Source organism: Cricetulus griseus, chromosome 6 (genome assembly GCF_003668045.3).
Source record: "Cricetulus griseus strain 17A/GY chromosome 6, alternate assembly CriGri-PICRH-1.0, whole genome shotgun sequence".
Lineage (NCBI taxonomy): Eukaryota > Metazoa > Chordata > Mammalia > Rodentia > Cricetidae > Cricetulus > Cricetulus griseus.
In genome coordinates, this window is record NC_048599.1 from 50,860,060 (window position 1) to 50,886,992 (window position 26,933).

General features: G+C 48.2%; 1 protein-coding gene across 2 annotated transcripts; it reads left to right on the plus strand.

The window, feature by feature from the left end:
• The first annotated feature begins 1,470 nt into the window (after nucleotides 1-1,470).
• Mall (mal, T cell differentiation protein like) lies at nucleotides 1,471-26,806 on the plus strand. 2 transcript variants are annotated; one of them, XM_027421865.2, is made up of 4 exons: nucleotides 1,471-1,581; nucleotides 21,617-21,784; nucleotides 23,023-23,145; nucleotides 25,372-26,806. In XM_027421865.2, exons 1-4 carry the CDS (start codon nucleotides 1,471-1,473, stop codon nucleotides 25,432-25,434), a joined length of 465 nt encoding a protein of 154 aa, XP_027277666.1. In that variant the 3' UTR covers nucleotides 25,435-26,806. The 2 variants fall into 2 exon arrangements, with proteins under 2 accessions (XP_027277666.1, XP_035302648.1); XM_035446757.1 differs by lacking the exon at nucleotides 23,023-23,145.
• Nucleotides 26,807-26,933: the final 127 nt, after the last annotated feature.

Genomic DNA, 26,933 nt, shown 5'->3' on the forward strand with positions numbered 1-26,933 from the left:
ATCTGTGTCATTAGTATTTGTTTAGAAGCTGCTCTAGGAAGTACGATGTGCATAGCTAACGTCACAGTAGACTCAGAACAAATAGTTTCTGGGCCAGGGAGGTGGCTCAGCAGGTAAAGACACTTGTCCCTACAGCCTGATGACCCTAGTTCTATCCCTAGAGCCGGTGTATAACTTCTTACAGCTTAATAGCAGCTTCCCACTGCCCCATGTAGATTATGGTCAGATCAAAGGGGGCCCACAGCCCCAAAGAGTGGTGTGCTGCTTGTCCCTGATATTCAGAAAAGGTGGTGAGAGGTGAGATTCCAGCAGAACATAGTAGCTTTGGCACCATCCTGTCAACAGTGTAGGGACCTGAGAGTGGCCTGTAAGCTCTGGGACTTGGAAAGAGTTGAGGATAGGCTGTTTGGGGGCTACCTGTTGCCTTTCCTTGCAAGGCTTTGGCTTTGAGTTTCATTTAATCCACCTCCCTGGCTGGCAGAGACAATTGGCTACTCCTCCCACCTTGCCCAGGACAGGCCCTGGAACTCCCTGCTGTTGCTAAGGAACAAGACACATCCTGTCACCCCAGTCTTCGGGACAACTCTCCCGTGCATCCTCTCCTCTGCCCGGGGAGGCTCTCCAGCTGGCCTGCTGGAGCCAAGGAGGGAAGGAAGAAGACTCTGGGGCGCCAGGCCTTCCCTCAGGGCGGTGGAAAAATGAAGGTTAGTGGGTTGGAAGGTAAAGAAGAAATCGGTCCAGTCTCCAGACCTGGCTTGCGTGTGAAAGAAACAGCTTTGTGTGGAAACACAGCAAGGCAGCCAGCCCTGGGCTCTACTCGGGAAGGAACTGCTTGGCCCCAACCCTGGGTCCTAGCTCGACTAGGAAGACAGCAAGAGCAAGACCCCAAAGAGTGATTCAGTTGGGACAACACCAAATCCCTGAAGAGGGGAGGTGTAATGCCTGGCTGCTTCAATCCCTCAATTAGAATCCCAGGGTCGCCTTGATGGGAAGAAAGGCAATCTGTGTGACCACTCTGTGACCTTGACTGTACCTTTTTCTTATCCAGTCTCCTCTCTTGGAAAAGTATAACATAGCCACGTGCTGGACTGTCTGAGCTCCAGAGGTGTCTGTGGATGGTTACACATAGTAGGTCCTCAATAAATGTATTTTATATCAGCAAAAACAAAAACAAAAACACTGCTTACATCCTGAGTGTAAAGATCAGCAGGGGCATGGCTGGATACCTCCTGGAGTCGTTTGCTCCAGGGAAAGTCTAGAAAAGAGCCTTCACGAGGCAGCACCAGTTCCCTCTCTCTGGCTGGCTGGCCGGCTCTGTGCAGAAGGACCTGCTCTTCTGGAACCTTTCTTTTCCCCTCCCAGGCGACGTCCCTCGTCCGATGGGTGTGTCTGTCGGGCGGGAGGTGATACTTGAACAGCTGCGGGCGCGGGCGAGTGCTGTGGAGCAAGGATACCGGCATAGGTGACAGCATGGCTTCCCGGGACACACCGCCGGCCACCAGCTATGCCCCGCCCGACGTGCCCTCGGGGGTCGTTGCTGTGTTTCTCACCATCCCCTTTGCCTTCTTCCTACCGGAGCTGGTGAGTGCGGCTTCGGCCACCAGCAGGGAGGGAGGGGCTGGGAACCACTCCTGTGCTACCGACCTACCGCCACCCGCCACCCCCCATCCGGGGATGGGGTAAGGCAGCTAGCTACGGGTGCCCACTTTCCATACTATCTGCCTGACCCCAGGCTGTGTCCCTCTAGAGCGAACTTTCCTCCTTCCCAAAGAGGAACCTTCCCCAGGACACTCGTTTATTGAAGGTGTGCAGCCACCTTCTAGATTACCCAGACGTCTCGGAATATTCTATTACCTGGTTTCTTTCCACCTAGCTGTTTGTACTTTCCTAAAGTTCAAAGAACCAGAGGACTCTCTCTCTAAAAGGCCTTCTAAAAGAAGTTCTCCGAGTATTTCTCAAAGTACATCAGCTGACTTTGAACTTTGATTTATGTGTCTCCACAGAGGAGGGAGCTCATGACAGCACCGTCCATAAAACAATCTCCTGAAACGCCCAAGTTACCCCAGAGAACTTGTTATTGCCGGACTCTGGGGCACCCCACAGCAGAACTGGGCTTTATTCCCTGCCTGGGCTCAGCCATGCATCCAGTAGAAAACAGGTTCCCTCTGCTCCTGCAGTATCTAGATTGTGCGTGATTTTTTCTTCTGAGCTCTGAATTTGACAGTGCTGCCTCTGTGTCGGGAGGAAGACTCAGAATAGTACATAAAACTGGCACCAGTGGCCAACCTTTTCCACTCTCTTGGTCTCCTCGAAAGGCTGGGACTGATGGAGTGAATTTTAGGCAAATTGGTTAAAACAGCCATTCTTGTTCATCAAGAAAGGGAAGCCAAGCTAGCTGAGCCCCATAGTTGGGTGGCTTTGGCAGAGACCCCACCTAAGAGATAGGTTTCTTTCAATCCCCCACAAACGTGGGCATCCTGCCAGGCTGATCACATTCTGAACTCTGTGTGCCAGGCCCTGGGTGTGGCCCTCACTTTGGAGCAGCCACATGTATGACAGGACAGAGCTGTCTCTGCCACTTTTTATTGAGCATATTCTTGCCAGTCACACAAATCATTGTAGGAATGGCGGCTACCTCCCAGGGGTCTCTGTGAGTGTTTTCTGGGTGGCTTAAATGCAGCACCAGCAAGAAGAGATGGCCAGTCCCAGGTCAGGGAGGGCCCAGGGCTGTCCCTGGGAGTTGCCACTCGAAGAAGGCTGGATGGCTGAGGCAGCAAAGCAGCCAGGTAGAGAACTGGCACTTGAGGGGCCCACAAATGTCCCCACCTGTCCTCCTTCTGCAGTGGATTCCTAGAAGAGTACTATCAAGGTGTCCTGGGACTTGGAGGAAAAGAGGACATTGTCATTGGTTTGGTTTTCTTGACTTATTTTTAAATAATTTTAGATTTCTCTTAAAGACACAGTAGCAGTACAGGAAGTGTGTATCACTCTGAACCCCACAGATCTCCCCAAGCCAGGAAGTTAACATTAGCACTCTGCTGTTGACCATTGTTGTCATATTTGCTCATTTCCCCACTAATGGCCTTTCTCTGACCCAGGGTCCAGGCTAAAACTCCTCATTGTGTTTGGTTGTCCTTTTCCCTTCATTCTGGGGCGGCTCCCCTGCCTTCATCTTGGTGTTCTAGAGAAGGGATTAGTCCATTAGGGCAGTACCCTTCCAGTTAGCCTTGCCCCAAATTTTTAATTTGCAAGTCAACCTTATTCATTGTTTAAAACTTAGAAAATACAGAAGTGGGCAGGACCTGTATGTATGCATGTGTTCACAGGTGGAGCATGTGCAGCGTGTGTGTGTGTGTGTGTGTGTGTGTGTGTGTGTGTGTGTGTTGAGTGCATCATTCTGCACATGCTACTTGTACCCGCTGTGAGCAAGGACTCCAGAATCATGTGTGCCTGGATGAAAGACGGGGAAAGAGGGGACCAGGTTGGGGAAAGGATCAACTTTTGATTCCATGAACGGAAGCTAGGAAAACGTGTATTTGTGCTGAGCCAGTTTGGCTCAGACCGGTCTTTGGCTTGGGCAGTCTGATGTATCCCCCTCTGCTATCCATGTGATCGATGTGAAAGCACCATGCCTCCAGGTACTCCTGACCCTTCCTTAGTCTTCTGGTCTGAGACAAGGGTCTATAGAATGGATTAGAAAGCAGCGAGGCCAGGACACCATTGCAGAGCACAGAAAGCAATACCCAGGTATAAGGTGAATACCGATACGGAGCCAGTAGAGATATTAGGGTATATTTATTAGGGAGAGCCTTACTCACAGAGCAACCTAGCCAGCCGGAAAGAAACGGAGTAAGCAGAGCAAACCAATGAAGCAGGGAAAAAGAAGGGGCTCCCAGGTGCGCGTCCCTCACGTCACCCTGACCATGCCTGCCAGGACGTGGTCAGGCACACCTGTAGCCAGCCCCGAGGAGGCGTGGTTACTGTGTCCCCTACACCCAGGAACTAGGGTGCAGTGATTCTGCGGTGGAGTAGCTCGGGGTGACATCACACAATGGTGTCTTCAGTGACCTTCCCAGCCACCAGCAGCTGTTGTGGAGCACCACATGGAGCCGGTGGGCAGATTCATTGTCAGATCAAATCCAACAAGCTGGGATCTTCCCTGATGGCCATAAGCCACACTCTGGCTATCATGGAGGTACGCCTCTGGCTCTTTGTGGCTCTTGAAGATGACAGGCCAGGTAGGGTAGCTCAGGCTTCCAGTAGCTTACTCTAAGGACCTTTGCCTACAATGCTTTATTTACCGATCTTCAGCATTAATATTTGCATTTTAAAACTTTTTATTCTGTGATAATGGTGGTTCTATAGGAACTTGCATTCCCTACAGTTCCCCAGTGGCCATGTCTTTCCTAACTAGAGTTGTTTTAAAACTGGGAAACTGAGGTTGGCGAGACAAATCTTCAGTTTACCCCTGTAGATTTGTCCGAGAGCAAGGTTCGGGACTGTCTCATCACACCAGAAGCCCCCCTTTTGCTACTCTCTGGGGACCCCAACCCATCCCATGTTCCTTATCACTATTCCAACAGTTTGTTAGAAATAAGTACTTCTACGGATAATTTTTTTAGTTCAAGAAAGTTATATAAATAAATGTAATTGAACAGCATAGGACCTTTTGAGACTGGATTCACAGTTTGTTCCTTTTTATTGCTGAGTAATATTCCACGATAAGGATTTTTCATAATCTAACCACCTCTATTGAATGTTTGCAGTTCTGGGCAGTCTCGAATAGAGCTGCTGTTGGCATTCATGTTCTGGCTTTTGTTGGAGTACATTTTTCACTTCTCTGGAGGGAAAGGCCTAAGCGTAGCTTGCTAGGTGGAAGAGTGTGTGTCTGTTTTGTTGTTATTAAGAGACTAACAAATTGTTTTCCAGGGTGGTTGGAAAATGTTTTGTTGTTTGTTTTACATTTTTACTTCTTCCCTAGCATGGCATGAAACTTTAACATAACTGAGGTTTTGTTCAATATAGTAGAGAATCTAGATTTCTTATTTAAAAGTACTACTTTGGCAAATGGATAGAACTAGAAAAAACCATCCTGAGCGAGGCAACCCAGAGCCAGAAAGATAAACATTGTATGTACTCACTCATAAGTGGATATTAGACATAAAGCAAAGGATAACCAGGCTACAACCTACAACCCCAGAGAAGCTAGGTCACAAGGAGGACCCTAAGAGGGACACACATGGAGGGCCCCAGGAAAGGGAAATAGTTAAGATCTCTTGGGTGAACTGGGAAGGGGAGTAGAAGAAAGGGGATGGGGGATGGGAACATGAGGGCTAGAGATGGCCGAGTTGAGGAAGGGATGGAGAAGGGAGCAACGAAAGAGATGTCTTGATAGAGGAAGCCATTGTGGGGTTAGGGAGAAACCTGGTGCTAGGGAAATTCTCTGAAATCCACAAGGATGACCCCAGCTAAGACTCCTAGCAATTGTGGAGAGGATGTCTGAACTTGCCTTCCCCTATAATCAGATTAGTGACTACCCTAATTGTCATCATAGAACCTTCATCCAGTAACTGATGGAAGCAGATGTAGTGATCCACAGCCAAGCACTGGGCTGAGCTCTTGGAATTCAGTTGAAGAAGGGGAGGAGGGATCATATGAGCAAGGGGGGGGGTGTCAAGATCATGATTAGGAAAGCCACAGAGAAAACTGACCCAAGCTAGTGGGTGCTCACAGACCCTGGACTGACAGCAAGGGAACCTGCACGGGACTGAACAAAGCCCCCTGAATGTGGGTGACAGTTATGTGGATTAATCTGTTGTGGGGAGCTGGCAGTGGGGCCAGGACTTATTCCTGGTGCATGAACTGGCTTTTTGGAGCCCATTACCTATGATCTTGCTCAGCCCTGATACAGGGGAGAGGGGCTTGGTCCTGCCTCAACTTGGTATACCAAACTTTGTTGATTCCCCAAGGGAGGCCTTAAGCCCCTCAGAGGGGTGAAAGAAGGTGGAGGGTAGGAGGGGGGAGGGGAACTGAGGCTAGTATGTAAAATGAAAAAATTTTAAATACAAAATTTTGTTTTGCCAAAAAAAAAAAAAAGTATTGCTTGAAAACAACCTTAGCTGGGCAGTAGTGGTGCATGTCTTTAATCCCAGCACTCAGGAGGCAGAAGCAGGCAGATCTCCATGAGTTTGAGGCCAGAGTGAGTTCCAGGACAACCAAGGCTACACAAAGACACCCTGTCTTTAAAAAACAAAAACAAAAAGAGGGAAAAGGAAAAAGAAAGAAAATAACTTCTGAGGGTGAGGAACTCAGTGGGTTTTGAGATGAGAACAGACATCCACTTATTTTCCCACCCCATGCAGAGTGTGGGCTCTGGGTCATGCCAGCACTGGGGGCTAAGCCGGGGGTAGGCATGGCAGCCAGCCCTGCCTCTCTCTGCAGGGCTAATGACTGTGAGAGCACAGAGCCCATCACATCATGACCTGGGTGGTATCAGTTGACTCCTGAGCTATTTGGCAAGCTGAAAGGTGGCCGCTGAGAGCTCACCCCAGTGGCTGTCCTTGGGGAATGTTTTATGAATGGGAGTTTAAGGAAGTCACTTGAACTTTACCCTTCTCATTAGCTTACACTTTAATTAGATTTTTGCCTAATTAAAAAGCATAGAGTGAGAAGATTCTTAGAGAGCCAGCTAGTTAAAAGGAGAGGAGGCCCGAGCCTGCTGTTTGATGCTGGAAGCTCTTTCTGCTCACTGCTCACCTCCATTGAGATGCCCCAGAAGTTCATTCTATTCTACTCCCCCGGTTTCCCCTTGACTCCAATCTACTTGCTTTTGTTCCTTCTTCTATTTCGCCATACTTAAGAGTTTGAAACTGTGCAGAGCCCAGCTAGAGCCAACCCTGCCAGGACTGAAGCTGACCGGGTGGTCTGCAGGGAGAAATAATTAGGGGGATTTCCTTAGAAGCTGGGATTTTTTTTTGTCTTTAGCTATCCAATGCTCCCCTTCCAATGGCCCTGGTTCATGCAAGCAGCTATAGTGAAGCCTGTTCCTCACAGACTGACTTTGTCATTTCTACAGTGACCTCAGCTTGAGCTTCAGGCTCTGTTCTATAGTGGGGGATGGATGGATGGATGGATGGATGGATGGATGGATGGATGGATGGATTGGGGCAAAGTGTTCATTGGGAAAGCATGAAGACCCGAGTTCAATCCTCAGGACTCAGGTAAAAGGCGAGAGGAGCAGCACCAGCAACCCCTGCACTGAGGGGCATATGTGTGGATCTGGAAGCTCACTGGCTAAGGTATAGGCTCAGGCAGCTATAGGCTCAGGCAGAGACTATCTCAGAAAAGTAAGGAAACCACTGATGAAGACTTCCCAGTGCCAAACACCAGGATTCCAAATGGGAGCACACAAGAGCATGTTTGTACACACACACACACACACACACACACACACACACACCAAGAGCACCCCAAGGTTAATAAAGCAATCCAGAGAATAGCAAACACAGAAAGAGACCACTGCCTACCTCCAGATTAGGTGAACAAAAGGGAAGTAGTGGCTGGTGCTTTAACTCTGGAAGGAACCTTTGACTTGTGATGTTCAGATCACTGCCCAGGGCTACTCTTGTAAAACAGTGTTCACCCAGACAGGGTCCTAGGGGTGAAGCCATCTGCTGATGGAAAGAAAAGGAAAGACTGGGAAAGGTCACAGAAAGAACCTGCTCACCTGCCTCCCTCCAGCTCCCCATCACCAGAACATGGCAAGGATGCCCCAGAAAGTCTGTGACCTGAGGAAGATGTAGGGGCAGGATCCAAGCAGAGATACACTAGGAAGCTGCCTGTTTCAACATGTATCCCACCACCCCTCCTACCTTCTGGAAATTTCTAGGTCTGTTTTGGCCTCGTGATCCAACTAACCACCAGTAACTTTCTCTAAGTAAGTGGTCTGCCTCAGTACAAGCAAGACAGACAGCCGTGGATAGTTCTGGAATCCGGCCAGTAGGTTAGAATGATTTCATGCAAATATCAGACTTGAAGGAAATAACCTGGGACCAGGATCAGAGGGCCCAGGATGTAGTCTCAGAGTTAAGAAGGGCTAGCCTAGGCACTTAATTCATTCCACTATGTGACTTTCCCCCTCAGTCACAGCAGAACTGGGAGAGTCAGGAGAGTTTCTAGAAAGTTGTCCAGATTAGTAAAAGGAGGAAGCAAGCCAGACTAAGGAGAAGCCCAAGACTTTGGTCTTTGCCCCCAACTACACTCTGGTCTCTGCCTCTGCCATTCTTCCTCTTTGTCCTCCATCCCTGCCAGCCAGCCTTGCAGCTGCACCCCCTTGGGCCTTCTCCATCTGGATTCCTGATTCCCACTGCCTGGCCACTGCTGCACCTACAAAATACCAGATAGGTTCCCAGAGTGAAGCCTCAGGGGGATTCCCAGCCAGAGGTCTTAGGCTGTAGGCTCTAGAGTCTGGAGTCTGTGGGGGTATCACAACAGTTGCCTAAAACCATCAGAAAGCACAGGTGCAAATCCATGACAGTAATAAAACTACAGTTATGAAGTAACAGTGAAAATAATTTTATAGTTAAGGGTCACCATACCATGAGGAACTGTATTAAAGGGTAGCAGCATAAGGCAGGTTGAGAACCACTGCCCTAGAGTATTCTGATCTATATTAGACAAGCCCATCTAAATTCCTGCCGTGGGTGGGTTTTTCTGAGCTTTCCTTTCGATTCTGCCTCAGAAGAGTTTATAGCCCTCAACCCCCACCCATCTAGATGTCCTCTGCCCAAGTGATTTATTTAAACACCATCATCTTTAATAGCACAATTTTACGCCAGGACTTTGGGTCAACTTAGGATGGGGAAGGATGTGGGGAATGGACGAGGAAGAGGCAGTTGGAGAAGGAAAATCCAAACACAGACTTATAGCCATTCTCTAAGAATTTCAGGGATCTGGGAGGGAACAGAGCAGGATGTGGATGACAGTGAAGCAAATAAGCCTCTGTATCCATCCATCCATCCATCCATCCATCCATCCATCCATCCATCAATTGAGGCTCTTGGAAGAAGTGCTGGTTTATAGCTGGACCACAGAGGCAGGCCCAGAAGATATCAGGTGGTACTGCCAGACGAGTGTACCCAGAGACCTGTCTTCCTTAAGGTGACAATCTCTGCTTGGGACTGCTTGGCGCTGGGCTTTGTGCCTGATGCTGGGGACATGAAGATCTCAAGACCCAGTCCTGCCTCAGAAACTCAGGACCCTGACAACCAGCAGAGTAAAGAAACAAAGCAAAGAGTAATAGTAAAAGATTGGGCTTAAAGGGGGGCTTTCTGGAGGTGACTTCAGCTGGCCCTGCCCTCTAAGGTCTGGTCACAGCTGAGCAGAGGTGGTTTTGGGGGTGCATCAGTGGCAGTGGTTGGGGACACAGTGCCTGATGGAATAAAGTAGAAGAGTCCCTGTCACAAAGGATGCCTGGGTTCCCAGAGACGGTGGGTGTCTAGAGCACAGCCCAGGGTTTCCTGAGAACTTAGTCATGGAACCTGGGCCAAAGAGTGAGAAAGGATTAGTGTAGGTGGGAAGGCTAGGAGGGGCGAAGCCCTAAACAAGGGGCAAATTTAACTCCCTAAAATCCACAAATGGACAAGAAAAATTAAAAACAGTCCTCTTTAACACCTAATGTTTTATTTTTAATTTATTTTGAAGAATCACGAAAGAAAGTGCCCTCAGCCTTTGGGTAGATAAGACTGTTTTTATCATTCTATTTTATGCTACGTTGTAAATCTGTGCATTTTGATCAATAAAACTCGGGTCAGTCTGGGTCTGAATGAGAGGGTGTGGTCCTGGAGCAGGAAGCCCCCAGAGCAGGGAGGAAGTGCAGGCCGGTTTGCTCCAGGTTTCCTGGGCTTGCAGCCAGGTCTGGAGAGCACTTACAGGGCCCTTATGTGAAGGTTCTGTAAGAAGCAGTGGCTCATGGGGCTCCAGCCCACACTATCTGAAGAGGCCAGAATAAGAAATGGCCTCACAGGAGGCCTGGGCAAGTTGGGCAGGCAATTTCCTGCTAACCTTAAAGCCACAAAGAGAAAAATGCTCTCCCCATGAGTCAGGGCAGAATGACTCAGAATTTGCAAGTCCTGTGTGTATCTACTGAACATGGACATGCCATACAATGATTGCTCTTTTGGGACCCTGATGGAGGTGAGGTCCTTGGCGAAGTCCCTTGGCCTCTCAGAGCTATTTTCCTCCCAGGCAAAGGAAATGTGGCTATCTGACCACATGCTTCGGAAAGCTGTGTGTTAGGTTATACACAGTGGAGACTAATGTCTCAGAGCTATCTACTCCACAGAGGCCTGCAGTGAGCAGGGCCTGCCCAGGAACACCCAGCTCCTCTGAAGAAGGCCAGTGCTGCCTGTGGGCCTCTGCCTCCACCAGGGGCCATTCCATTGCGTGTAGTCCTTGGGTTAATGACTAAGCAAGTCAGTCACCTCTATTAATGCACCTCCAAAATACTGTTTATTTTCCAGCTAAAGCTTTCTGGTGTTAACTGAGCATGCTCAGGGGCTTTCCTGTCCATCCTTTTAATCTTTGCTTACCTGCTCTGGGATTTTGAGCTAAATACCAACCCCTATCATAATGTGCCTACTCTTTTCTTTTTAAATTATGACCTTAAATTGAGAGTGCTTGAGTGTGGACCCACCCCATGTGAACATATGTAAGTGCCCTGAATAAAATCCCCAGGCTTCCTACGCTCAGATGGAGCTGTAGACATGACCCCGGCACTCTCCTTGTCTGTTGCAGGTTGTAACTCTCCACGTTTATATTTTGGCTTTGCTTCTTTCAAGAAGCCAACGTGTTGCATTCCATGACATGTGTAGAAAGCGCACACTCCAGGGCCCCTCCCATTGCTCTGGCTTTGGTTACCTTTACCACCCTGTGGGTGGCTCACTCTTGTCATCCAAGTCCCAGCATTTCTCATCCTCCCACCAACCCCTCCACCCTCATGCCCCTGGCCCTGAGATCCTTACCCACAGGGTTACTGTTGTGAGGGAGACACATCCAGGGTAGGCTGGCTAAGGCAGGATACTACAAAAGCCCTTGGCTTAGAGTCAGGGAGGCATGCCAGAGAATGGTCTTCCACAGTTGACTGTGCTTCACAGAAAGAGACATAATTCCATGGCAACTGGTGTGTGTGTGTGTGTGTGTGTGTGTGTTGAAACAAAAGACTCAGGAAACAGTATTTCCTTTTCCTTGGACATTGCACTCCCATACTTTCCATTCTGGTCTGTTTGATTTCTTCATGTTGGTCAATGAAGCATTAACATGAAGTCATAACCTTCAAATGGGTCCACATTTGAAAGCTCCAGTGTGGAGCTGGATGCAGTGGTGCACAACTTTAATCCCGACACTCAGGAGGTAGAGGCAGTCAGATCTCTGAGTTCCAGACCAGCCTGTTCTGCAGAGACAGTTTCAGGACAGGGCTACACAGAGAGGATACTGCTGGAAGTTGAGGAGTCTGGCACCTAACTCCTCCCTGGTTAGGTGCCAGGCTTAATGTTCACTGTAACCAGGGGTCTGAAGAGATGGCTCAGCACGTAAGAGCCTGGGTTGCTCTTGCAGAGGACCTGAGTTCTGTTCCCAGGACACACACTGGGCAGCTCACAACTGCTGTAACTTCAGCCCCAGGGTATTTGACATCCTTTTTTGGACTCCTAAGGTACTGAACTCCCAAGTGTACATTGCACCCACCCACACACATATGCATAATTAAAACAAAGTAAGTTTTTAAATGGGGGATGGCCGGGTACATAGCTCAGTAATAGAATACTACCTGGCACACACAAAGCCCTGGGTTTCTTCTCCAGCTCTGGAAAATATATATTCATAAAAAATGTGCCAGGGAAAAACAAGACATGATGAAAAATTCCTTTACCATTCACACTGTTTTACCATTCAGTGTAAAATCTCATTGTTCCATGGAAATTCTTGCTGTTTGCTTTCATTAAAGTCTCCCTGGGGTTGAAGCATTTTGATTGGATGTCACAAACCTTCAAGCAACGTCCACAGCAACAGGAATACCTGTTTGATGGATCACCACTCTCCAGACCTTTTGCAAGGGCACTACCTGATGAGTACTAGACACAGCCCAGGGTCAATGGTGCCTCATTCTTCCACCAAAGGAATATTTGCACACCTTTGTGTATAGCAGTATTATTCCCAGTAGCCAAGAGGTGGAAGCAACCCACACAGATGAGAGGATAAACAAAGAGCAACACGATGCCTCTTGGTTTATGTGGGAGTCTTGCACTGCTGAGTACCATGTAAGCTCAAACTACCTTAAATTGAAAATTCACAGAGTATGCGTCACCTTCAGCACATTCTAACTTAATAGCATGGGTCCACTGCAGAGTGTCCATGAGTTCCTGGCTTTCTGGGAGCCTTGACTCACTTTGCTGCCTGAGGGGAAGGCAGAAAACCCATCCAATCACAGAGCACTAGGCTGAGGAGATCTATAACTGCAAAACTGAAAGTTTCTCCCAGATGCTTGTCATGTTTGCACGTGGTAAAGCCGGGAAATCATAAGCTTTGACTTGTTCTCAGGCAAGGACTACATTATGTAATGGATCATTAGTTTGCCTTAAAACCAAGGGAAATTCTGACACATGCTAAACACAAAGCCTGAAAGAAATATGCTAAGTGAAATCAGCCAGTCACAGGAGAGAAATTCTGTGTGACTTCTTTTATCTGAGGGACCCGGAGTGGTCAGGTGATGGCTGCTGGGGCTGGACACGGAGGAAGCAGGAGGTTGGTTTCTGTTTTGTGATCAGGAGCTGGGCTACAGCAATGGTTACATAAAGCATACGTGTGTGTGTGTGTGTGTGTGTGTGTGTGTGTGTGTGTGTGTGTGTGTGTGTGTGTGTGTGTGTACATAATGCCACTAAATTGCAATCTACCAAATAGTTCAGGAGGGATTTTGTGTATTTTAGTATGATTTTTACACTTTATTTTAGCCCAGAGGCTGAGAATCAATGTAACTTAGTACAGTTTTTTTTTTTTTTTAAAGGAAATATCCCAAAGACCCTGGATCCCATCAGCCTCAGCTCAAGGAACCATAGTTTTCTTTATCTTGAAGAATCGCAGTATCACAGGGAGCCTTCAGGGCATTGGGGTTCCCACTGTGAACCACACCTGAATGAGTTCTATATGGGATCCACTCCTCCCATGCTGTCAGTAGTTATGGGAACCCTGACCCTATTTGATGAGCCTCACCCATAATTTGGTTTGACTTTTTCCTCTCAGTTCATGGGAATTCATGGTAAACTATGTTGTCACCCAAGAACCAAGTAAGGGAGGAATCTGTCTTGGGAACTAAGACAGGTAGGAAAGAAAGGAATGTGGTATTGGCAGTTCGTGAGACCTACCCTACTGAAATGCCACCCAGCTATGCAGAGAAACCTGCCACCAGTGTCTCTACCTTCCATGTGCCTCCCCTTCTCAGCCCGTTGTCTGCCACACACTGAAGCCACCCTGGCTTGGAACCCCATGGTGCAGATCTGTATATCCCTGCCACATCCTGGGCCCCTCATGGGGCCACGGCTCAGGTAGACTGACTGACTGACTGGACAGGGCCCTCATCAACACCACTACTCACTCCTGCCTGGGAAGGCAGATCTCATCTGGGGTACTTTAGGACCCCCCTTCATGTAGCATAGCTACTCTCTTCTCATGCTTTTAATTTTTGTGTGTGTGTGTGTGTGTGTGTGTGTGTGTGTGTGTGTGTGTGTGTTATTTGTTTTGGATCATTTTAAACATGACCGTGGTCCCATATTGAAAACTTTGTCCCCTGCTTGCTGGTTGTGGGGAGAGGGAGAGAAGCCTGAACTCAAACCAATTGGTTCTCCCTGAAGCCGAGACAAGGTCTCAGTCCAGAAATACTCTGTTCCTTTTCCTCCAGTTGCACATAAATCTGAACCTACTGGGCATGCTGTGATCTGCTGGGTCTGGTTCCATTTCCGGAAGTAAACATTTTCCTTCTTCTTTCGGAAGGCTGCAGAGGGTCCCGCTCTGGCAGGCATGGCTGATTTAGTTGGTGTCCTCTAGATGAGCATTTGGGTTAATTCCTAGCTTTTCTGTATCTAACCAAGACGCAACAAGAAACCATGTCCATTCTTTGTTTGTTTACCCATACCATGTGTAGGACAGCTTTGAAAAGTGAAGTTACTGAGTGGAACAATTCAAATTAATGTGTTGATCAATGTTTCCAAAGTAGCAGGGTTGCTAATAACACAGGTGTTTGTCAGGCATGGTGGCACAGGCCTTTAATCCCAGCACTCGGCAAAGGCAGGAGGATCTCTGTGAACCTGAGGCCAGCCTGGTCTACCTAGTAAATTCCAGTATAGCTATGGCTACATAGTAAAAACCTGTCTCAAAAACAAAAACAAACAAGCAAAAAAAAAAAAAAAGACAAACCAAACAAAAAACAAAAAATCAGGTTTTAACCTGAACTTTAATTACAGGTTACAGATGGGCATGGAGGAAGGGGGGTGGTCTGTGAGTCTCTTAAATTTATAGGCAAAAAATTGTGTGTGTGCAAGCATATGTGTGTGTATACATAAGTGCATTTTTAAAGACTTTCATCTGTTCTGAGAAAGGGGTCTAACCCCCCCCCAAATAATATTGCACTCACCCCCACCCTCGGATGCCAACTTCCCACCCCTCAACAATACCAGCTAGGGCACCTGCTCTTCTGGTTCTTTCCCATGCAACATTCCTCTTGTCCTCGTGTGCCCTTCAAGTGGTTGTAATTGCCTTGGCTAGTGGTTATCTGACACTCTCCACAAGCCAAAGTCAGACTAGTTAGCTTTATCTAAGAGCCCTAATGGCCAGAACCAGAGAGACCCCCTCCTCTGTCTGATGGATGCAGAGGCACAGGTGGGTTACACAACCCCCTGGTAGAGCTGGGATTCCAACCCAGACGTATGACGTGCAGAGAACTGAATGGGGCAAAGTGGAAGCAAACAAAACTGGCGGAGGGTTTTGGTTTCAGCAGCACCATCTGGAGAGCTTCCAACAACACAGCTTCCCTGGCCACTTCAGGCAGCATCTGTAGGACCTGATCCAGACTGCTGAGCTGTCTGAGTCCCCAGAGAGTTCCAGGAACCCACAGGACTCAGAGCCCTGCCCTAAGGTGGTGCCAAGCTTCTCCGGGTTTCTGTTTTGATTTTGTTGTTTTCTGTTTTGTTTTGTGGTGTTGGGAACTGAACCCACAGCAGAGATGATGTCACTATTGAGCTGCATCCCATCCCCCCCCAATATATTAGAAGCTCTTTATCACTGTGCCATGTTTGGATTCTTTTCCTTCATTAAGCTGTTTTCAAAGATAGTAAGGATGTTCCAAAAGTGGCACACATGGTGGCATGCTCCTTTAATCCCAGCACTCAGGAGGCAGAGGCAGGTGGATCTCTGTGAGTTTGAGACCAGCCTGGTCTACAGATTGAGTTCCAGAACAATCAGGACTGTTACACAAAGAAACCCGTCTCAAAAAAAAATAAACAAAACAAAAACAATTATTCTTATTCTCTGAACTCTTGTATTTCAACTTAACTGATGCTGACACTTGCAGCTATTGTGTCCAATAGAACCTTAAAGGGCCCTATGTTTGGTCTGAACCCATGAGCCTCTAGGGGTTTTCTCACTATCTATTGATACCGTGCCCAGACTTGCCCCCTCAATCTCACCCACTCCTCGACATTCCCCGAAGTGTGTATGTGTAGATAGGCAGGTACATGCTCATGAGTGCCCACTGGGGCCACAGGTGTTGGATGCCCCTCTCCCTGGAGTAGCAAAAGTATGAGCTACTCAACATGGTCCAACTGAACTCAGGTCCTCTGCAAGAGCAGTGTGTGTTCTGAACCACTGAGCCACCTCACCAGCTCCCAACAACAGGGGTTATACTCTAAGATACAAGACCAAGCCTTTGGTTCAACTCTATTCTACATTTCTTTGTTTGCGATGGGGTCTTAGTATGCTGCTCTCGCCCTCCTGGAACTTTCTATGTAGACCAGGCTGATCTCATACTCAGAGATCCACTCTGCCTCCTGAGTGCTGGAATTAAAGGCATGAGCTACCATGCGGCCTTAAAAGGGCCTTTGAGTTTAGTCCTTTTGGAAGGATATCTACGAGGAAAGTACATTTTCTTCATAAGAAAAAGACCCTGCCAGGGTTGTACTTGAGGCACACTTACTCTAAATGTCTAACTGTAATATAATATCCCTCTCTCTCTCTCTCTCTCTCTCTCTCTCTCTCTCTCTCTGTGTGTGTGTGTGTGTGTGTGTGTGTGGTCACACTAGCTAAAAATATGCCCTGCTCTTGGGAAATGTAAAATGGGGGCTAAAATGGGAGAACAATGTAGGCGGCCAAGAGAATCTGTGAAGTTAAATATGAGCGTTTAAAGAGAAGTGGAAAATCAAGTTCCCAACCCAGACTTCTTGGGGTACAGGTGAGACACCAAACACCTCTGGACTTTCACTCACCTGGAGCTAGTCTCTGGCCCTGATCCCATCTGCAGTGTAGAAGGCAGAGGGGTGTGGAAGTAAGAGCCAAACAACATTCCTCTGTATTGCAATTTTACAGCAGGGCTATTTCAAAAAAAAAAAAATTCCGTGTAACTTGAGTAGATTCCGCACACTTGGAGGTCTTTGACTGGTGTAAAATTGAATAGTGGGAACAGGGATTCCCAATCCTTGGCTGGAAACCTGAGGACAAAGGTCCAAATAGGCCCTCTAGATGGTGGTGGTGACCAAATTCACAAGGACAAATAATGTACACACAGCGGTGATGACCAAGGCAGCTTCTGATGGCAAGAAAGGGTTGGGGAGTCCTTTTCAGCTTGGACAGGGGCAGGGGGACAGAGGCAGCCTGGCTGATGGCCAAGCCTGATACAGGTGGGCTGAGAGTTTCACAACAGATTAAATGAGATGGTTTGAGAGGATAGATTTTTACAAACTGTAAGATCCTAGTGAGTGTGAGGTAGGGATGCTTTTCTTATAGATTCATTCAGGCAGTGTACTCCAAACATGCCCTCACCCTTATATATGATTTGTTCCAGTTCAGGCCCCTTCCTGGGTTTATAGTCAGTAACACAGACCACTTGCTGCCTCTAAGGTCTAATGTGTGTCCTGGTGTAAGCACTGGTTTTACAAGCCCCAAATAGTATTCCCACTAACAGGAAGCACAGTGTGGGTGTTGCTGTGATGCCAGCACTCCTTCAGCTTGTCAGGAAGGACACTTGTCAAGTGCCTTGGAGTGCTATCCTCTCCCTGTGGTTTCATTAGTGGGGATGTGGCAGGGGTGGGGGAGCATAGGACAGGCCTCCGGTGCCCAGACACCCTTCCCCTATGACAAGTCAACACTGTTCACCATAGACACTTCCAGATCCAGTCCAGAACTTCCAAAACCTCACTTGGACATTGATTGTTTAAGGTGGGAGGAATTTGTTCCCAGAGTTAATGGCCTTTTAAGTTGAATTTGAAATTTTAGGAAAATTTCATACTCACATGCAGTGTGTTTTGGACACGTCCACCCCACATTGCCCTCTTGTCACTTCCCGCTCCACTCCTACTGGTCATCTTCCCAAACAGGATCCCTCCTGCGCTTTGTTTAGCTTTTGGTCACTAATTGAGTTTAATCAGGGAGGCTTACAGAAGCATGGGTGGGAGGATTATTTGCCAGAACATGAGCTACACTGCTGATGAAAACGCCACCCCGCCCCCAGCAACCATTACCTACTAGTAGCTCCACAGGCAAGGACAGACCTTTGTGAGTCCCTTCCTTGTCTATGACAGAGCATGGATGGGCCCGTTCTTGTGTAGGTCTTGTGCAGGCAATTATAGTGGTGATGCATTCATGACTGCAATGACTGTGTCATGTCTGGAAGACCACAGTTCACAACGCTCCTCCCCTTCCTCGACCTCCTACACTTTTTCCGCACCCCTCATGCACCATGTTCTTTGGGTCTTAAAGCAGGTGATGTAGATGTCTCATTTAGGACGGAGTACAACAGTCTCTTGTTCTCAGCATCTTCACAAAGAACGTGTGTTTTAAGAGGCAGCCAGGATGCTGGAGCTGGTCCCACCCTGTGAGAGGGCACTTTCACTCCTCGCCTGTGGTCAGCTTCTTGTCCTAGGTCGCTTCTCACCCCCCTCATCCTGTTTTCTCCTTAAGAGCCCAGGGTTCTCTGTAAAGACAAAAGTACTTTTCTTCAAGGCAGCAGTCATGAAAATCTTACAAGGGATAGCCTGAGTGGCGGTATCTGTTATGATAAATCTTTCCGTCAAAAGCCGCCGAGCCCCAACGCCACGTGTGCGCTCTACGCCAGCCTCCCGCCTGAGTTAGGGTCCCAATTAATGCACAGAGAGACTTGTATTAGGTACAATGCTGCTTTAATGCATAGGGACAGTATATCATCATCATATTCAGCCTGAGCCTGTGGGTCAGCATAAATACCCTCACCAAGAATCTTATCTAGAGGGGCTTCAAAACCTTCTTTTACGCCCTGACACTCAAGGAGCTTCTCCTCTTTCCTCACCAATGCCTTCCACTGGATTTGGCATGAATTCTCAAGTACAGCTGCTACCAATTGTCCCCAATCTGTGGGTGTCACCCTGTTAAAGGTTGCCCATGAATATAATAGCTGTTTTACGTATGGGCTATGGAGACCATATGAGACAACTGATTCTTTAATATTCTTAAGATCCTTCAGTTGTATAGGTTGCCATTCATAAGCCATAAGTCCATGAGGGTGTTTCTTAGAAGCTGGCTTTTCTACCATGGTAGCTGGGTACACTAATGGTGTACGAGTAACAACCTTAGAGGAATAGTCATGATACCTGGGTGGAGTAGGTGCCTCAGATTGGAGTGATTCTGCTTCTGAGGCATCGCAACGTGTCCCCTTTTCCCCTTCTTCCTCCAGCGGCGCCATGTGAGCCACCGGCAAGGAGGGACGCCAATAAGGCGTACAATAAGATGTCTTATAAAATATATAGATTTATGATAATTAAGACTGAGCTAACAGATGAGAATCCTAGTCATTGGCCAAGCAGCATTTGAACCTAATACAAGTCTCTCTGTGTATTAATTTGGGCCCTAACTCAGGTGGGCGGGGGTAAAGCGCACACGTGGCAGTGGGGCTCGGGGGCTTATGGCAGAAAGATCTATTGTAACAGGTATCCATATCTGCATTCTGGTTAGTTGTGGGCCAAGCTAGTTCCTGAAGGTGGATGATGTTTTGGGAGAAGCAGAGCCTGAAGGCAGCATAGTTTTCAGCTGAACTAGACAGAAGTGAACGAGTCCCTATGTGAGTCAGCCCTTTCTTTAGAGGGAGTTCTAAAAAGAGACCTCCAGTGGACAGGTGCAAGTGTGGTATTGAAGGTCACAGAGAGAAAGGGACAGAGACAAGTTCTGGATGTCACAAGTCAATGTTCTCCTTAATAGCACAGTTTAGGGAGGGAGAGACGGTTCTGACGTTAACACAGGCTGTTCTTCCGGAGAACCGGGGTTTGGTTCCCAGCGGCCATATGGCAGCTGACAGCAGTCTGTAACTCCATTTCTGGAGGATCTAACATCCTCTCCTCTTCTGGTCTCCAAGGGCACTGCAAACATAGCACACTGACATAGCATGCAGGTAAAACACCCATACATGTAAAACAAAAGTAAATGAACGTTTACAAAAAGGCCCCATTTTAATGAAAGTGAAGAGATGAAGAGTCAAGGGCACTTCAGTGGCCCACCAGAGAGGCACCTAGAAGCAGATCTGCTAAGAAAATGAGATAAACCAACAAAACCATGTAGTGCCTATGTGGACTCTCTCCCTCCAGGCTTTCAAGTGAACCTTCCAACCCTGTCCCCTCCACCACAGCCCTGCTCCCTCCACCACAGCCCTGGCTCTTCCTACCCCACAGGCCTGGCTCCCTCCACCCCATAGCCCTGGGTCCCCCACCACAGCCCTGACCCTCCCCCACCATAGCCTGAGATCACCCATCACAGTCCTGGCTCCCCAACCACAGTCTTAGCTCCCCCAACTCCACAGCCCTGAATCACCCACCACAGCAGGGGATCACCCACCTGGATCCCCTCACCCCACAGCCCTGGCTTCCCCACACAGTCCTGGCTCCCCCCACCCCACAGGCCTGCAGCACCCACCACAGCTGAGAGCAGTTTAGAGCAAAGGAGACACTTGCAGAAAGAAGAGGGAGATAGGGTGAGTGTCCCTGATAAGGGAACAACAAATACCTGGACAGAGTTAGAGGCTATTAACTGAAACTACACTAAACACTGGCAACTGATCCCAGAACATCAGTCACTATGACCTGAGGACCCCGAGCCAAGTGCTTCCAGGGCCAGGAAGGCCCTCAGTGGGCAAAGGCAGGTAGGGGAAGAAGCAACCGATTGGAGCCTGCCACAGGGTGACATGGGGTTGGTGGAGAGGACGAGGCTTGCTATGGACTGTAGGTTCTCTTATTTATACATATGTGTGTCTTGCCTGCACATGTGTCTGTGCATCACAGGCATTTCTGGTGTCCAAGGAGTCCAGTAGAGGGTGTCAGATCCCCTGATAGTGAGCCATCATGGGAGTGCTAGGACTCAAACCTGGGTCCTCTGGAAGAGCGGCCGTGCTCTTAACTGCTGAGCCATCTCTCCAGCTCCTCCAGGTCCTTTTAAAAGATGCAGTCACAACTTATTCTGAGTCACTAAGTCATGGATTTCTCAAGAAAAAAAAAAACCCGTAATCTTTTCATGTGAAAATCCCTGTTTTAGATATTGACAACTTGTTCAGACAGTCTTAAAAACTACTACTTATCAACACTGCTTAGGCTAAAAGACATGGTCAGACTTGACTGGAGTTCTCTCCTTTTGCAAAACTGGTCAATGCCTTTAATTTTACAGGATTGGACTTGACCATGATTCAGTGAGGCCAGCCTTCCTCTGTGTGCACACGGACACATGTGTAGAACAACTTGGGAGAGTTGGTGCTCGCTGTGGGTTCCAGAGATCAAACTCTGGTTGTTAGGGTTGAGTGGAAACTCCTCAGTCCACTTTCTGACCCCCAGCTCAGCTTTTAGCCAGGGAAGCTCTGCAAAGGGACTCCTCCTACCCACACACTAGCGAACTGCGGTAGTTTGAATGTATTTGGCCCCCATAAACTCATAGGGAGTGGCGCTATTAGAAGGTGTGGCCTTGTTGGAGGAAGTGCGGTCTTGTTGAAGGAGACTGGATGACACAAACCTTTAATCCAGACCTTGAGGCTGGAGGGCACACCTTTAATCTGGGCCATGCCTTCTGTTGGAAGTGGGTCACTGTGGAGGCAGGCTTTGAGGTTTCATATACTCAGGATACTGCCCAGTTAGTTGATTTCCTGGTGCCTGAAAGATCTAGCAGTCTCAGCTCCAGCACCACCGCTGCCTGCATGCCGCCATGCTCCCTGCCTGATGAGTGAACCTTTGAAACCATAAGTGATTAAATGTTTTCCTTGTAAGAGCTGCCATGGACGTGGTGTCTCTTCACAGCAGTCGAAACCCTAACTAAGACACAAACAAAGCCCGTCTGTGCTTTTCTCTTCTTACAGGTGTTTGGGTTCTTGGTCTGGACTCTGGTGGCTGCCACACACATAGCGAATCCTTTGCTGCACGGATGGGTGCTATATGTGTCCCTCACCTCATTTCTCATCTCCCTGATGTTCTTGATGTCCTACTTGTTGGGATTTTACAAACGTTTCGAGTCATGGAGGGTCCTGGTAAGAACCAGAGGGTGGCACCCCCTGTACTGGTGTCCTGGGTTTGAAAGGACCGTGAGCTTCTCCAGGTGGAGAGGGAGAATGGAAGTCCTGGGATTAGAGACCCTACTGGAAATAGATTCCTAGAAAACCACAGAATCAAAATTACTGTGTTGATTACTAATTCAAAGTGAAAACACATTTGTAAACCTTTCCTTGTATTTCTCTCCACTGCCATCCTAGTTAGGATTGTACACACTTTCCTGAAGTTAAGAATATTACCTGGAGAGAAAGCTCAGCAGTAAAGAGCACTTGTTGCTCTTGCAGAGGACCCAGATTTAGTTCCCAGCAACCACATGGAGGTGTGCAACCTTCTGTAACTTCAAGTCTAGGAGGATCTTGACATCCCTCTTTTGGCCTCCATGGACGAGGCATGTATGTGGTGCACAGATTATATATATATATATATATATATATATTATATATATATATATAGTAAAGCAGTGTATAGCTATAGTCTCCCAGTAACTTAAAAGGCTGAGACAAGAGGATATATTGAACCTAGGTATTCAAGGCCAGTTTGGGCAACATAGGAAAGCCCTGTTTCTTAAAAGTAATTCTGGGCTGGGGAGATGGCTTGGTGGGTAAAGTGAAAGTGTGAAGACCTACATTTGATCTCTACAACCTACAAAAAGCCCCGTGCAGTGGGCCACATCTGTAACCTCAGTGATCCCATGGTGAGATGGGCATTGGGGACAGGAGAAGTTCTGCCTTCCAAGGGCATGCCACAGCACGTGTGACCTACACTTTCTTGGAGGTTACAAAATGCTGATCCGATGATGTACATTCCCTCAAGAGCTAGTGAGCATCTCAGTCTCTGTAGGACATTCCTGTTGTGTTTATAGCAGAACATAGAGAATCAAAACTGAAATCAGGGGCTAGCGAGATGTCTCAGCAAGTGAAAAGGTCTTCTGCCAAGCCTGGAAACCTGGGTTCAATCCCTGGAACTCACATGGTGGAAGGAGAGCAGTAACTGCCACAAGTTATCCCCTGACCTCCACACGTGTGCTGTGTCCCCTCCCCAACACACACATACACACACACACACACACACACACACACACACACACACACAGCAAAGAAAGGGCAGTAGGGGATGGGTTTGCTTCTCTCTCCCCCTCTTCCCTGCTGTGTAGGAAGAGAGAGAGGAGTTGCTCGCTTGAATAACATTGGCCCCTGTCTCTGCTCTGCATTTCCAGGACAGTCTGTACCACGGAACCACAGGCATCCTGTACATGAGTGCCGCTGTCCTGCAAGCACACGCCACTATCATTTCTGAAGGTGGTAACTCAAGCCAATACTACATCAACACTGCAGCCTCAGTGAGTAGTTGCATGCCTATGGCAATGACACAGACATGTGCACATGGAGGGCATTGATGCCCTCAATGCTGTCATGAGTGTTTTGTACAACTGTGTCAAGTTACAGGGGCCTGAAGGAAGGACAGTATGTGTGTGTGGATGCATCCAAACGCACAAGGGCCACCTCTTGTCTTGTGTTTGTCCCACTCAGCTTGCTCCCCACAGTCATCAAAATCTTGTTCTTTCTCCTGATAAACAGGACCACATTTTTCTTTTCTCGCTGACGTCTGCTAAGTGGTTCAGCTGCCTTGCAATGGAGCCTGAGCTGCTGCACACAGTCAGCTATTCTGGGTCCTTTTGTTTCAATGACAGAAAAGTCCACAGAAATGTCATTGCTAAGTAATGGAAGCCAAGGCCAGATGGACACAGTAAATTGTGGAAAAAGCGTGATGCCCAGGTGGTGGCACCCAAGCGGTAGGCTTCTGAGCCCACCTGTCTCTTTCTCTACTGTGAAATGATGCCCTCTTGTGACAGGAAGCCAAGTGTGAAATGACCCATGTCACCCTTTGGCTTCTACAGGCTCCCACGCCGTGCCACAGGCAAAGGCTGCATTGGGGGGCACTGTCAGAACAGGGTACCAGACAGATATTGTGGGCCTCTGGGAAGGCCACAGCATTTCCCAGCTGCCTTCCAGCCTCCCTGGCCCCTTTCTTTTTTTGTCAAGGCTCTTGGATTTCATTAAACTCCTAGTCCCAAAGATGGTATTCGGGTAGCCTTGCTACTGCTGCTGGCTCCCAATCAGTCCTGTACTACACAGGCTTCATTGCTGTCCCCAGAAACACATACTCTCTCATTCAGGATCTAGACAAGGTTGTCCACATCTCAGATTAGCAAGGCAAGCTCATTTCCCCCCAAACACTACCCTTCCACAACCCTCACCCAACATCCCCCCCTTTGCCCTCTCTGCCTCGTACTCTCCTGGCCTAATCCCTATCTGGACTATTTGTAGAGGACCTGCTCACCTGGCTTCCTGCTGATAAATGTAACCTCTGTGAGGCAGGTGTTATTTCTTTACTTATTTTCATACTTGTGACAGTGTCTCACCATGTAGCCAGGCTGGCCTCAAACTTGTCATTCTCCTGACTTAGTCACCTGGGTGCAGCATTAAAGGCATGTGTCACCACATATGTCTTAAAGGCAAGAACTTTTTCATGTCTTGCTTACTACTTTAGCAATAGCTATTCTTGAAGCACTACTGTGCTTTGAAGCTACTTGATAGATGGATGGATGGATGGATGGATGGATGGATGGATGGATGCATCAATGAGCCAGTGGATGAGTGAGTGTATGGATGGATGGATAGATGATGGTGAGTGGGTGATGGATGGATGGGTGGGTGGATGGATGGATGGATAGATGGTGGATGGGTGGATGGATGGACAGATGAATGGGTGTGTGAATGGATGACAGATAGGAACAGAGGGTTGATGAACAGAAGGACAGTGAGGGTGGAGTGACCTCCATCCTAAGGAGAGCCACTGTGTCATTTTAAGCCCAGTTTTAATCATGGTCATGTTTTTCTGATGGAACAGAATAGAAGAGGCAGACTCTGCAGGAGATGAACTGAGGACCTGAGAAGTCCTAGTGAGGGACGATGGTGGCCAAGACAAAGGAGGTGGGGATGTACCAAGAGCTAGTCAGACAGCAGACTTTGAGGCTGGCTTTGGCCATAACAGACGGAAGGAGTGAGAAGGATCACAGGTTTTGTCATTGGTAGCTGGAAGGGATGGAGGTCCTTGGGCTGACTAAGCTTAGTGGCTTTAGGAGACCAGTGTGGGCCATTAAGAGCTCTAGGAGAACCTGAGACTTCACAGACAGGTGATCCTAGCAGAGTTCTGGGCCAGTGATTGTGGGACTGGCCTGAGCACAGAGGCTCATATTGGAAATGGGCTCAGGGAGACAGCTCGGCATGTCACAGGTCCCAGGGCAGGGAGGGAGGGAGGGTAGATTTATGGACAGGTAAAGAGGCCCAGGTTGTATAACTGGAGGGGGTTCAGGCATGGAACAACTGGAAAACATAGCCCTAGCAATACCTAAGGAGAGATGATCCCAGAGGAAGGAGTGACTGCCCGGTGCTTGCTGCTCTCAGGCCATGCAGGGAGCACAAGCCCAGTGGGGATCTGGAGCTGTTGGGGTTGGGGTTGGGTCCTACACTGACCCTCTCTAACTCTCCCTGTCTTCCTCCAGTTCTTCGCCTTCCTCACCACCCTGCTCTATATTCTGCATGCCTTCAGCATCTATTACCACTGAAGCACAGGAGAAACAAACCCAGTGAGAGACTCCCTTTCTGGAGGCCGTGTGTGATTATCCCCCAAAGCAGGTCTTGCCATTTGTCATTCAGGTGATAAATGGAAGATCCACCAAGCCACCCACGGGGTCAACAGACAGACTATCTTTTTCTGGAACACGTGAGGAGACTCACTTTGGCTTTTTTCTCTTTGGACATTCTTACTCCTCATGGTGACTATGAGGAAACTATTCTGCCACCATCGATGACTGGTCCCTACCCTGAAGATTCACCCCACCCACGCCTGAAGATGACTGCCTCTTGAAGTTTCCTGACCATGAACTCACTTTTTGAGAAAGCCAGCTTTGAACCCCTCATGGTTCAAAATACCAGCTCTGCCAATCACACCTGTTTAGGATCTTTTGTCTCGGCAATGGTGCTCCCCACAATAGGTTTAGGAATATCAGATCTTATTTTCTAAAATAGGCAAAGCTCCATGAAGGCCTGAGGTCTAATGCCCTTGTGGTAGACCTTCCTTGTAGCCTCTGCTGCTGCCCTGGAGCAGTTGTCCAGCCCTACTTCCTCTGACCCCACCCCTACTTCCTCCACATTAAAGATCCAAGGAAAATGTACATAAAACCAATTCTGAGGGTAAGTTTATGGGAGAAATACACAGTTGGGTTTGGGGAGTCAGAATGGGAAAGACATAGCCAGTTAATGTGTTAGCCAGGTCCCTCAGAAACTGCTGGGCTCAGCGCGCCTGCGTGGAGTCTCACAGACCAACCTAAAGACCAGAAGATTCCTCCTCCTTCAAGAAAGACTTCAACAAAGGAGATAGGATGTTACAACCATGGATTCACCTTCCAGCTCCTCCCAGAAACACAGTGGGAAGAAGCAGTTGCTATATTGTTGCATGGGCTCTGAAAGGACCCCTCTGGAGGTCTGTGCTCACTTCTGTGTGGCCCCAACTCTTCCTAGGGACCCTCTGGGTGGGACCAGTCTTCAGGATTCATCATGGAAGGGAGTTTGTGTTTGGGGTCATATTTCTAAGAACAGGCCTTATGAGAAGAAAAGTATGAAGTCAAGTCAACATTCCCAGAGCAAGTTGGGCTCTCTGTCCTATCACCACCTGGGAGGGTCTCAGCCCCTTGCCAAGGGTATCTGCATGACTGGGTTTCCTCACCCAACAGGCCAACAGGACACAGCCCTATGGCTGCCTAAATAGATAATTGCCAAAAGGTAATTAACTGAATCTAGCTTTTCTCCATTCGGGTGTGTTGGGAGGTAGGAGAGGTGCAAGGTGGCTTCACTATTTACCAGTCACCCACTAATTGCCCTGATATCTTGAAAAGTCAACACCTATCTCTTATTTTGTAGCCTGGCAGCTGTCTGTGATGTTCACCATGGAATATTTACTGAATGGCCACATGCAAATAAAACATGTTTGTATAGTGGCAAGTGTGGAGTCTGTCCCCTTGATATTGCTAGAAGCTGGGCCCAGCCATCTTTTTTTTTTTTTTTT

Bases quoted from the DNA above. Each gene is read 5' to 3' on its own strand.
- Mall (XM_027421865.2), top strand. From the start codon at position 1,471: ATGGCTTCCCGGGACACACCGCCGGCCACCAGCTATGCCCCGCCCGAC. The intron at 21,785-23,022 runs GTAAGAACCAGA...CTGCATTTCCAG, and splicing joins TCGAGTCATGGAGGGTCCTG to GACAGTCTGTACCACGGAAC. The intron at 23,146-25,371 runs GTGAGTAGTTGC...GTCTTCCTCCAG, and splicing joins ACATCAACACTGCAGCCTCA to TTCTTCGCCTTCCTCACCAC.